Source organism: Humulus lupulus, chromosome 8 (assembly GCF_963169125.1).
Source record: "Humulus lupulus chromosome 8, drHumLupu1.1, whole genome shotgun sequence".
Classification (NCBI taxonomy): domain Eukaryota; kingdom Viridiplantae; phylum Streptophyta; class Magnoliopsida; order Rosales; family Cannabaceae; genus Humulus; species Humulus lupulus.
In genome coordinates this window covers 103694452-103708328 of record NC_084800.1, presented here as the reverse complement: position 1 = coordinate 103708328, position 13877 = coordinate 103694452, and the positions used below count along the sequence as shown (strand labels likewise).

The 13877-nt window shown below is 32.6% G+C and overlaps 1 protein-coding gene and 1 long non-coding RNA gene across 2 annotated transcripts; both read left to right on the top strand.

The window, feature by feature from the left end:
- Positions 1-905: 905 nt before the first annotated feature.
- On the top strand, positions 906-7304 carry LOC133793988 (uncharacterized). Its single transcript, XR_009875064.1, has 4 exons — positions 906-1016; positions 1121-1150; positions 2175-2233; positions 7209-7304. It is a non-coding gene; the product is annotated as an uncharacterized LOC133793988 (long non-coding RNA).
- Positions 7305-11604: 4300 nt separating this feature from the next.
- On the top strand, positions 11605-13376 carry LOC133798259 (1-aminocyclopropane-1-carboxylate oxidase 1). Its single transcript, XM_062236496.1, has 2 exons — positions 11605-12601; positions 12889-13376. Exons 1-2 carry the CDS (start codon positions 11771-11773, stop codon positions 13192-13194), a joined length of 1137 nt encoding a protein of 378 aa, XP_062092480.1. The 5' UTR covers positions 11605-11770; the 3' UTR covers positions 13195-13376.
- Positions 13377-13877: the final 501 nt, after the last annotated feature.

Genomic DNA, 13877 nt, shown 5'->3' with positions numbered 1-13877 from the left:
AGATGATGCAAATGGCTGAGTGAATGGTCCTATTTATAGAGTTCAAGGAGTGAAACTAACTCCCTTTAAAATGAATAAAAATTGAATTTTATGCTCAATAGATGCCCAGAACTCGGTCAAAATCATTCAAGAGCAAGTCCAAGTTGTTGAAGGCTGTTTCTAGCTCGGATTCCATGAAGTTTCAAAAATCGTTGGGGGAGTCGATATATCGCCACCTATAGGCGATATATCGCCTACCCCATATTCCTGAGACTCTGTGGTTTCGTTCTTGCAAAGTCGACATGTTTTCCGTCTCATTATAGGCGATATATCGACCCCTATAGCTGCGATATATTGGCTTACGCTGATATATTAAACATGTTTTTGCACACTTTCAGCACACTTGAAGTTGTTTAAAACCACATTGACTGAGTAATACGATATCCTAATAGTTGAGGGACCGTTCTAGACTTCCTAGGTTTATCCTAGATTAATTTATTCATCTAAATTCATAAATCCTTAAAAAACATACATGTGACAAATGTCACATTCTTAATTATTCTATCTAAACCTTAGCACTACAAAAAAAACGTCCTATACCGAGAACATCGTACCGAGTACAAGTTCTCGGTATAGATCTTTTACACACCCGCCTCCTTTACGCGGTTTTTTTATTCTAGTTTGTGTACCGATGACCCTATACCGAGAACAGATTCTCGGTATAGGGTCTTTACCGAGGTCTTTACCGAGAACGTGTACTCGGTATAGTTAATTCAGACTCCCGCCTTTTTTACGCGGTTATTTCATTTTAGTTTGTGTACCGAGGACCCTATACCGAGAACATGTTCTCGGTATAGGGTTTTTATAATCTTCATCTTCCCCAAACAGAGAGCTCATTTCTCTGAAACGGAAAAAAACCAAAACCCGTTTTCTCCGCCCCCGATTTCTGTTTTCCTGGATTTCGGCCCCCACAAACTTTGTTTTTGGTCAAAGTTTCCCTTCCAAAGGCGATTTAAGTGGCTATAAGGCTTATTGAGGTAATTATTTACAAATATTTCAGTTTTTTTTTTTTTGTATAAATTGTTAATTTTTTTTTCAGTTTTGATTTTTTATAATGAGTTTTTCGTGGTATTTTTTTCAGGTTTTGCATTGTATACCAGCGGTTTTAGAGGTATTTCACATTTTCTTTGTAATTTTTTGGTTTTATTTATATTTTTTGCATAAATATATTTAGGGTTTTATTTATAATTTGTTTAATATTGTTAATATATTGTTATATTATATATATAATTTCAGATTATGTAATTAAAATAGGTAAAAATAATAATTTGTGATGAAAATTAGTTAAAAATTTAGTGATATCCAATTTAGAGGAAATAATATATTGTGTAGTATTTTTGTAAAATACATATATAGTTTTAAGATTTAGTTAGTTTAATCCTATGATAAATAATTAATTTATTAGTATGAAAATTTATTAATTTAATAATTTATTTTTTAGGTATATAATTTGACTTTTAGTTATAAATATATGTTTATATGAAAATTTAATATTTGATTGTTTGTTTTTTAGATTGAGTTAAATAATTTTAGTTTTAGATTATTAGATTTGGTTAATAAATTTTGATTATTAGAGTGAGTTTTGTTTATTTAATTTGAATTTTGTTGTTGTTGTTAATTTTTTTATTCTTAGTGTTGATGAATATTGATGCTTTGTTTTTGTTGTTAATTTTTAGTAGAATTATGATATTTTAAATAGAAAATTGAATAATTAATAAATTTTAGAGTAATAATTATAAATTATATAGTCATTTACAATGTATTTGTATTGCTTTGTGTATGTTCTGCGACTGGATATTTTTTTATGTATTATTTGCAGGTTTTTAAATTTTGGGATATATGAAAATACAGCCGTTATGCTGCCCAATTTTTTTTAGAATGAAAAATACTCAATAAAATTTATAATTTAAGAAATAGTGAATTGATAAGTTGTATAATATATTTTTAATCATGATTAAATCAAATTAACAATTACATTATGCAACCAAATTTTAATAAAAATAAACATTAATCCTGAAATTTTATTTAAATAAGTAATAAATCTTAAAGTAATTCTAACGATTTATTCATTTTATATATATATATATATATATTTATGAAATTGTATAATGATATTTTGTAATTTTTGTTTGAAGGTTGGGTATTCGGTTTTTGTTGGACTAAAGAGATTGCTAGCAAGATATTGAAGGCATTGGTAAGTTTTTTTTAATTTTTCTGTATTTTTTTAAATTTTTTTTCAATTTTTGAATAATTTATGTTTTTTTATATAAATAATATAATATTAATTTTAATAAAAATATGAAATTATTATATTAGATAGAATGTATTTATTTTTAGGTTTTCAAAATATGTATTAGTAAAAATGATATTAGGAATTGGAAAATTGTTATATGATTGATTAGTATTTTTTTAAAAATAAATTCTATGTTGTTTTGGTGAATTTTATGTGTATTACACATATTAGTAAACATATTTAATATTTTTTTAGAATTGTAAAATTTAGAGATATTGTGAATATTAGTAGAAGTACTCAATAAAATTTCTAATTTAATAAATAGTGAATTGATAAGTAAAATAATATATTTTAAAATTAAGATTATAAAAATTAACATTAACATTATGCAACTAAATTTTAATAAAAATAAACATTAATTAAATAATTTAAGTAATAATTAAATCCTAAAGTAGTTAAATAAATTTTAAACAAATCTTAGAAATTTTGTTTAAATTAATCAAACTATTCAATAAAGCATAAGTAAAATATGTAATTTAATAAATACTAAATTAATATGTAAAAAAATAATATGTGTTAGTTCTGATTAAATAAAATTAACAAATATATTATTAGAAAATTATTATTAAAATTAAAATTAAAATTAAAAAAATTAAATTTAATATTTGTTAGTTTTAATCATTATTAAAATTAAAATTAAAAAAATATGTTTTTAATATTATTTGTTAGTTGTTTTTAATTTTTCTGTATTTTTTTTAATATTTTTTTTCAATTTTTGAATAATTTATTTTTTTTATATAAATAATATATTTTAAAATTAAGATTAAAAAAAATTAACATTAACATTATGCAACTAAATTTTAATAAAAATAAAAATTAATCCTAAAGTAGTTAAATAAATTTTAAACAAATTTTAGAAATTTTGTTTAAATTAATCAAACTATTCAATAAAGCATAAGTAAAATATGTAATTTAATAAATACTAAATTAATATGTCAAATTTAAATAAGTTTAATAATATTTACATTGAAATATATTATAGTTAGATATCATAAAACAACATAATTAACTTCAAAAAGCATAAGACATTAAAAAAACATATTTAATTATATTTGCTTTTTTCTTTGGTAATAAGAAATTATTACCAAAGATATAATAGTGTTATTATCACATAGTGATAATATTATATTTTTTTAGTGTTCATCACAAGAAGCCTTAGACCCGTTTAGAGAGGGTGAGTCATTGAAGACTCTTACATTTGCCTCTCTCTGAATTAGGACACACACAAATTGATTGTAAGTTTGATGATTAGTGTTCCGTGCAGTGCTACATTCATACAATGTCGATCGACAAGAGTTGGATTAATTTGACAGATCGATTATCTGATGAGTATGAGGCTGGTGTGATGGATTTTCTCCAGAGAGCCCGGCAGTGCGTTGACTCAAGGGGATTGGTGAAATGTCCGTGTAGGAGGTGTGTCAACGTTGAATTTCAGACGATTGATGTATTAGAAAATCATCTTTTTGTAAATGGTTTTCTACGGAAATATACCAATTGGCATTGGCATGGAGAGGATGAAATAATACCAATGAGAGCTCGGATAGATCAAAATGATGAAGATGAAATGATGGATGTTCTCACTGATCTTATGCAAAAAGACAATGACGAACAAGCGGAGAATGAGCGCGGTCAAGAGATACCTACAACTGACTACAGGAGTGGGCAACATTATAACGATTTGTTTGCTGAGATCGAGGCTCCATTATTCCCCGGGTGTCAAAATTACACTTCATTGAATTTCCTAGTGAAGTTAATGCATTTCAAAGTGTTGGGAAAAATTCCCAACAAAATATTTGATGGAATGCTGGAGTTGTTACATGATGCATTTCCAGCCCCAAATAAGCTTCCAAAATCGCACTATGCAGCGAAAAGGTTGTTGCGGAAACTTGGATTGGGCTACGAGTCAATCCATGTCTGCAAGCATGATTGCGCACTGTTTTGGAAAGAACATGCTGGAAAAAGCAAATGTCCTGTTTGTGGAGAGGATCGATGGGTGGACAAGAACACCAAGGGAAAGAAAGTGCCTCATAAAGTGATGCGTTATTTTCCTTTAACCCCTAGGTTAATGCGAAAATATGCATCGAGGCACATTGCTCAACATATGAGATGGCATCACGAGCAACGTATAAAAGAAGATGGTGTATTGCGTCATCCTGCTGATGGGAAAGCTTGGAAGGACTTTGGCCAAAATAATCCAACATTTGCAATGGAACCCAGGAATGTGCGGCTTGGATTGGCTGCAGATGGATTCAATCCCTTTGGTAATATGAGTCTGTCTTATAGTATGTGGCCAGTAGTGTTGACGACATATAACTTGCCACCATGGTTGTGCATGAGAGAAACTAATTTCATGTTGAGTTTATTAATTCCGAGACCTCATTCGCCAGGAAAAGATTTTGATGTTTTCTTAAGACCATTGATTGATGAGTTAAAAGAATTATGGGTGACTGGTGTACAGACTCGAGATGCAGTCGATGGCAGTTTCTTCACTCTTCGGGCAGCTTTGATGTGGACTATAAACGATTACCCAGCAAGGAGTAGCCTTTCTGGATGGACTGCTCAAGGTTATCATGCTTGCTCTACTTGCAATGTGGCAACACCATCTATTCGTTTACAAAAGAAGGTTGCTTTTTATGGTCATAGACATTTTTTACCAATCAAACATGCCATTAGAAGGGACAAGAAGACATATGGTGTCGTTGAAAAGAGATTACCACCACAGCCATTAACCATGCAAGAAATGTTCACACAAATGAGTTTTATACCTGATTCTCTTCCTGGTAAGCATGTCAGTTATGGCGGCCAAAAAAGAAAACGTACAAAAGAGCAAGTTGGTTGGCGGAAAGAAAGTATATTTTTTGAGCTCCCATATTGGGCCAACATAATGTTGCGACACAATCTAGATGTTATGCATGTTGAGAAAAATGTGTGTGACAGTTTAGTAGGCACAATAGTTAGGCTGGAGAATAAGACCAAAGACACAGTTAGTGCCAGAGTAGACTTGGAGAAGATGAAGATGAGACCAGAGTTACAGCTGAGGAAGTTGAATGGTCGGATACAAAAGCCTGCGGCCAAATTCACTTTCACTGTTGAAGATCGCCAAAAGTTTTGTCGATTTCTTAAATCAGTGAAGTTTCCAGATGGTTTTGGATCTAACCTAAGGAAAAATGTGATTGATAATGACAATAAGATAACTGGTTTGAAATCGCATGATTGTCACATCATTATGCAACGCCTTTTGCCAGTTGGTGTGCATGCATTCCTAGAGAAATCAATGAGTACAACTATTATTGAGTTATGCACTTTCTTCAAGCTCATTTGTGCGAGAACTCTAAAAGTCTCAGATTTAGAAAAAGTCCAAACTTCAATTGTTGAGATTGTTTGCAAGTTAGAGAATATTTTCCCACCTGCTTTTTTCGATATCATGGTCCATCTACTAATACATTTACCGGAAGAAGCAATACTTGGAGGACCGGTTCACATGAGGTGGATGTATCCTTTTGAAAGGTATATGAAAAAAATGAAGAATTATGTCTGTAACAAAGCACGTCCAGAGGGGTCAATAGCAGAAGGATATGTGGTTGATGAGGCATTAACATTTTGCTCCATGTACTTGAAAGGTGTTGAGACAAAGTTCAATCGTCCAGACCGAAATGTAGATGTTGGTCCGTCACTTAAAAAGATGTCGGTCTTTCGATCTCAGGGTCGTCCAATTGGTAAGAAATCATTGACAATTTTGGAAGATGAAGTGAAGAAAATAGCAGATTGGTATATTCTAAACAACTGCAATGAGATCTTGCCATATCTTCGGTAAGTAATTAAAGTAGTTCATCATTTCATTGCATGTTTATTATAACACTTATTAGTAGCTCTTAAATTAGTTGTTTTTGTTTTTTGCAGAGAGCATAGGGAAATTCTACAGACTAGAGGTGTTGAAAACCTAGACCAATTACATAGAGAGGAATTTCCTAATTGGTTTTATAATAAGATTTATCATCTTCGACAAACAGGATCCTTGGAAGTAGATGAAGAATTAATCTCTTTAGCAAACGGTTCTTCAACTCGTGTTGTGTCGTACCCTGGGTGTGTTGTAAATGGAGTAAGATTTTTGTGTTATGACAGGGACAAGAATCGCAAAACTCAAAATAGTGGAGTCTATGTAGCGGGTGTCGAAAATAGTACTTATTACGGCCAGTTGGAAGAAGTTTTAGTGATGTCTTATCTTTCTGGTTGTTCTGTTGTATTATTTAAGTGCAAATGGTTTGACACTAATCGGTCTTCAGGATTAAAGTTTGAGCAAAACATAACGAGTATCAAAACCAGTTCGGAGGCCTTCAAAGATGATAAATTTATCTTAGCAACTCAGGCTAACCAAGTTTTCTACATTGAAGACCTTAAAAATAAATCTCATTGGAAAGTCGTCCAAGAAGTGCATCATAGAAATGTGTGGGATATCCCACTAGTTGAAGAACAAGCGGAGGATGTAGAAGTAGATGTTATGCACGACACTAGTTCCTCTAATTTCCAATTATTCGTTGATCTTGGACCGTTGCCACAAATCAGCTTTGAACGTACGGGGGCTCCATTACAATTTGTTGAGATAGATAATGTTGCAATTGAGGAGGAGAGGGAGGAGGAAATGGAAGAAGAAGAGGAGGAGGAGGAAGAGGAAGTGGAGGAGGAGGAGGAGGTTGAATATGAAGATGATGAAGAGGAAGATGAACACATAGAAACCGATGATGATAGTGAAGATTATTATAGTGATAATTAAGTGGTAATTTTATAATATGTTGAAGTAATTATTTTTAACAATAAATAATTTTATATTGTCATTTTTAACTGATAAATGTAATTTTAATATCGATTAATTTGACAGATATGGCTGATGTTATTGCTCAATCTCACGGGGGTGATGGTGGAGGATGCGATCCTCCACGTGGACCGGCAGATATCCCAGCTGATTGTGAACGAGGTAATATTTTACACAATGATATACTCCTTAAAATTTAACAATTAATCCATATTAATTTTAAAATATTGAATTTGCATACAATAGCGCCTCCAAGTAAACGTGGACGCCATAAGGGATTGAACACGCGGGAAAAGAGGGAACAGTTGGGGCGTCCTCTCCCTCTCGAGTGGGATGTGCGGGGGAGAACATATAATGAGATTGGAGAGTACAGCTCAAATTTCTCAAGAGAGCTCGGATTACTTGTTCGACAGTACACAGATCCGGACTGTCCTCAATGGTCAAAAGTACCAAATGCCTTGAAAGAAAGAATACTTGCACATTTGGAAGTAAGTAGTTTATGTATTTTTATGTTAATTCTCATTTTATGTTATATATGATATTTACTAATAAATGTTTGTAAATTAGGATGATTTGTTTGATATTGGGCGTACTAGATATGGAGAAGGGCATATGCCTGGGATCTTGAGAGGCATTGATACTTCGTGTGCTAAAAAGTATTCTGACTGGAAGTACGATATTAAAGAGCACTTAACGATTAATGGGCCACAAAATCGTTATGGTGGTTGCACGGATACGCAGTGGCAAAAAGCAATTGATTTTTTCCGTCGCCCAGAAATTACGGTATTAATTTCTTGCTAAACTTAACTATCTTAATTAAATATATTACTAACGATAACTTTTTGCAGAAACGTTCTGTGGTCAACAAGGAAAATAGAAAGAAACTGAAAGAGCTTAGTTATGGAGGTTCTCAGTCAATCCCAGCCTTATGCTATAAAAAGGTTAGTTAATTAATTATTTTTTAGTTTATTTTTCTTATTTACGTTTAATTATTAATTTTATAAAAATATATGTACGTGACAGCGCAATTTAGAGACTGGGCAACTTGAGTCCATCCCGGATAGCTGGATGGATACTCACCATAAATCAGGCACAGGGTGGGTGACAGAGACAGCAAAAAATACTTGGGTACGTTAAGTTTTTTTAAACATTTTTCAAATTTTTAATTGTTTCAAAATTTTAATTACATTATACATTGTATCACAGGAGGAATTGCGTGCATACCGCGACACACAGCAGACACATGCAACTGATACTGAGAGTTCCACACCAGTTTCGAGTGCGCCTGAAGATGAAGACATATCTTTGGTACAAAATGTCTTCGGAAAATGACGGGGCCACCAGAAAGGATATGGACGTATCCTTAACATAAGGGACCGAACTCCATTTGATTTTCGTCCTTCACAAACTAGAGATGAAGAGTTGTCTGAGATGAGAGAGCGTCTTCGACAGTTAGAGGAGCATGTCCGGACTCATTGTATCACCCCGGGATCTCAATCTGCCCCACCACCACCACCCGATGATCCTGATGTTGGAGCACCGACTCAGTAGGACTTATGTATGAATTTTATTACAATTGACTATTACATTATCATGTTTAAGACAAGTCTTTATTTTAATTCAACGAATACACTCTTATGTTTTTATTTATATCTTTAATATAAGTGTTTTAATTTTATTCTATTTTCTTATATTTAATTCAAAATAAATAAATAAATAAATAAATAAATAAGGGAATAACAAATATAAAAAAAAAATTGGGGACAAGTCTATACCGAGGACATTGTCCTCGGTATATACCACCAAGATGTCGGTATATACCAGTACGATGAGAAATTGGGGTTTGTTGTACCGAGGACATTTTCCACTTTCTACCGAGGACATTATCATCGGTAAAACTAATACCGAGAACATTTTTAATGTCGTCGGTATAAGTTTTGTTTTACCGACGCGGCTGTACCGATAACTTTATACCGACGACATTGTCTCGGTATAGGATATACCGAGGACATTCGAGCTTATACCGAGGACATTTGTTCTCGGTATAGGCCCTGTTTTTTGTAGTGTAGGTTATACTAAATAATATTTATAGGACCAACTTCAATAATCAAACCTTATGATAAAATTAATATTTCTAAACTATAGGTTAAACTTACAAAATCCATAATTATCTCTATGAGTTTCCAAATAATCTCGGCTTGAACCAATAACCAAGAAAACTAAAATATTACAGCACAAGCTACTACTACTATCTAACTAAGTAAAACTCAGAGACGCTATACCATGTAAGGGTCCTGTATTAGAAGGACGTTACAGACTGAGTGTGGGAATGTCCAGTATTGATTTGAATCTTTAAATGTCATATGCATCCGTCTCTGAAACCCAATTTACATATGGTAAAGAAAGGTCGAAAAATGTGGTTCTACGTGATGAAGAGGAACTAAGGCAGAAAGGCAAACAAATTAGCAATTAGCGTTCATATTGAGACTAATATCTTCAAGTGCTAATTGTTTTGTATTTTTATAGTTAATGAAATATTTTGTATTATTTCATAATGTAAGATTTATTAATTATTATTGAGTGCTTTTTTTCTTCTAATTTTTTATTTGGTGTAGTTTAATATTTTTATAATATTTGAATTATTTAATTTATTTTACTTATTTATGAATTTAGTATTGAATATATATAATATAATATATATTTATATACTTCTAGAAAAAAAGATGAGAGTGGGGCATGATGATCAACTCTTGGAGTTGCACACCATTGGAGTGATTTTTCAGTGAAGGTGTCAAAATGTTGACGTGGAAGAGAGATAATCAAATATTATATATATTTTTGGTAATTTGGTAAATTTGACCACTGACATTAGAAATGCTCTTGCTCTTATAAGTAATTGGTTTAAATTGAAGCCTAACTTATTGAAATAGTAATTACGAGTCCAAATAATTTGGTACATGAGCCATTTGGCGGTTTCTTCTAGGGCTTGCATACTTTTTTCTTCCTTTGTTCTTTTTTTCTTTTCTTCTTTTATTTCCTTTTTCATATTCTTGTAATTTCTTTTCCCCAACACCTGGTAAACCTCAGCAGATAACATTGTCTTTATATATGCATAAAGCCAAACATATTAATTAAAAGTAATAAAATAAACAAATAATAAATTATTGATATAATCACCAACTTTTTCTTGCGAATGAGACATCTCACTTGTTCTCTTATATATATAACTTTTAATATACTTATATTTAACAATATAATTAGCTATAGATCTATATTGTTGGATTTCTCCACTGATTTTCTTCGTTACCCTACCTAATTTTAATGCTTAATCTTGCTTGATCGTTAAATTTAAGATATATATTATATATGCAAATTGTCGACATAACATATGCATAACACTTTTGCTTTAAACAACAACTGTAATATACACGAACCTGCTAAAGCTGCTGTACTTTATATTTAAATATATCTAATTAATTAACTAATTATTAAATATTAAGAAATTAATGAAACAAGGAATAGGTAGGGATATTGGTCATAATCTGAGTTGATTATATTATTAAATAATAATTAATACTGCATGCACCCGTGCCAAGCTGCTACCACCAGGCACAACTTTCCTCACAACAAGGCAACAGGCTCCCATTATATATGTATATATACCTGCTAAAAGGTATATAAGAATATTTTGAATACACAAATTAGATTAGAATTAATTATTAATTAATCATATTAATTTAGTTGTGGCACCAGTGTGGTTTGATATGATCGATGACCATGCAAAGCCCTGAAACTTTCAATATCTGTGTGTGATTTTCTAACTATAATTTTCAAAAAATTTAGTTTTGCTGGTACAAGTACTACTAACACCAACCCGAAAAAGCCAGTCTATTATTTGTTACAGATACAGACTGAGTACATAAATAATTGATTGAAAACAATACATGCATATTATTGGATCTATTCTTGAAGACAAACAAAATAGATAATAACATTATATTATATATATAATAGGAACCTTTTTTCAAGAAAAAACTTTTATTTACCTACATTTATCGCGTGCATAGGTTAAAACGTTCCAAATAATTGGATACATAATTATTAGCATTTTATGAATTTGTTGTTCTTTTAATGATCATGCCAAAAAGAGGAATATATACAGACAATAATTGTTTAATTAATATAAGGTGTCATCATGCATGTCCCGCATACAATACAACTCACTTTTACGAAACATAAGATCCCACATATATATGGCTTTTTATGGTGCTCAGCTACAGTACCGTTAATAGATGCATGCCATATATAGTTGCATATATAGCTAGGTTTTGTAGTTAAATTCCAGTTTTCACATCCATTTTATTACTCCACACGTGACCCCCACACTAAAAAAGCTCCACACCACCACTATTATATTCTATAAATAACACGTATATAAGTAACCTAAAATAAATGATCATATTTAAACAAAACAAAAAAAACAGTGTCAAAACTAAAATTATTAAATAACATGCACAACTTATTTCTATAAAGACTAATAACTAAATTTTCGTAAGCAACAGAAAGTAATATCATATATATACACATCATTTGATCAAGACTCTTATTCATTCATACATCATTATACCATGGCATCCTCAACTCATCGAAGCTTATACGGCGCCGCTGGTGCCACCTCAGCGCCGCCGCCGACCCCCTCGACTCAACCCAACAACCTATTATCCACCACTGAAGGCGTAGGCGCCGACGCCGACGCCTTATCTCGGCTCCTAAACCGACTCCCGCCATCTCTCGCTCTCCCCACACGGCGCCGCGTCGGCCCCCAGCCTGCCACGTGTCCTCCCGTGGTCTCATTTGCCGATCGGTCTGATGACTCGGCCAACAATATAATGGATGATCTCCTCTCCTCCGCTTCCCAACTCGGCTTCTTCCAACTCACTAACCACTCAATCCCCTCCGAACTCGCTAAATCGGCCGAGTCGGAAGCGCTCTCTCTCTTGGACCTTCCCAGAGAGAGAAAAGAATCTCTCTTTCCTAAGGATTGGCCTCTGGGATACGAAGGAGAGGAAGACGAAGAAGGAGACGGACTCGGCGAGTCATTCTGTCTGGACGAGTCGTGTGCAGCCGAGTCAAGCGAGTTGTCTTTAGTATCCGTGCGCGAGTTGACTCAGGCTCTAGAGAAGGTCGGGTTGAGGATCGTCGAGTTGCTTTCGGGATCGGTCGGGTTTGAGAACCCGCTGGAGAAAGATGGTCCGGACCGGCTTTGTACGTTCATGTGGATATCATCAGAGGATTCTCCCGGAAATGAGATGATGACGTCAGGCGGGTTTTACCCGTATATAGTCGGGTTACAGTATCAAATCCGGAGCAGTAAGAGCTTGTTGCTTGCGGATTCGGGTCGGGTCTTAGTGTCAACTCAGGCGGACTCTGTTTTGGTTACTATAGGCGACATTGCTCAAGTAAGTTTTAACTTATTCTCTTTTTCTGTGAGGTTTGTTTTTTCCCTGCAAGAATTCTAAATTATTTTCAGTCACCAATATTCCACTTTATACTTACATAGATTATAGGTATATAATCAATATATGTATTGAGGGAGTGGAACTTCTATGTAGACATCGAAGATATAGCCTAAACATTTTTGAATTATATATTAAGAAAAATGTTAAAGTAGTGCACGATGTATATATAGATTATTTATGAAGTTCACTGTTTAAAAATAATGTGTGTAAAATTACTAATTAAATAGGTATGGAGCAATGGAAAATTGAAGAAAGTGAGAGGAAGAGCAATTGCAAGTTTAGGGGAAGGCATATCAATGACGGTGTTAGTGACTCTTCCTCTGGAGAGTAGAGTGGCTCCTCTTATCCCAAAACAAACTAATTTAAGTGAAGAAGAAGAAGACCATAACAACATTAATGATGAAGAAGAAGAAGAAAAAGAAACAAAGAAGATGGTTTTTAACTCTTTCTCTTTTGAAGATTATGCATGGAAAGTCTACCATGAGCGTCTTCACCTCAAAGATCCTCTAGACAGGTACCGAGTTGTGACCTAATATTTCTTTTTCCTTTTTTTAATTCATACTTTGAACTAGTTTAAATTTTTGGCAGAGGACATACATTTGTGATTATGTATTTCTTTGGTTCCAATTAGATTGATTCTTCGTATGGGTTTATTTGGTTTGTTCTTTTGATGTATTTATTGGCAATGGGGTGATCATGATATAATTACAAATTCCTTGTGCTGTGTTGGTTCGAGCATATTATTATTACTTGTTATCCTATATGATAGTGATAAAAATAAGAATGAAAGGATGAGAATAGGAATAAGAACAGAATAAAATATAATTTAATCTTATATTAAAATGGTCTTTTTATTTATCATAGAATAATCATTCGCCAAAATACTTTTTTTTTTTAAATGTCGTTCTAATATACTTTAGTACAACAAAGGAAATGAACGAATATGCATTTCATTCCTTTCTTTTTCTCCCGACCAAACAGGTAAGGGTTTAGGCGTCCAATAATGCATTAGAGATTAAAAAGTAAAAGTGTTACATATATAATAATGAGCATCTTTTTTGGTTCAACATTATTTACTATACACAATGAAAAAAAGCTTATGTAATTGAACCAAATAAGGGATCATTTTAGGGGAAAATAATGGAACTAGAGAGCCTAATTAACGAAGTAGTGACCACATATTTGCAAAACAAGAAAGAAGGATAACTATATTGGA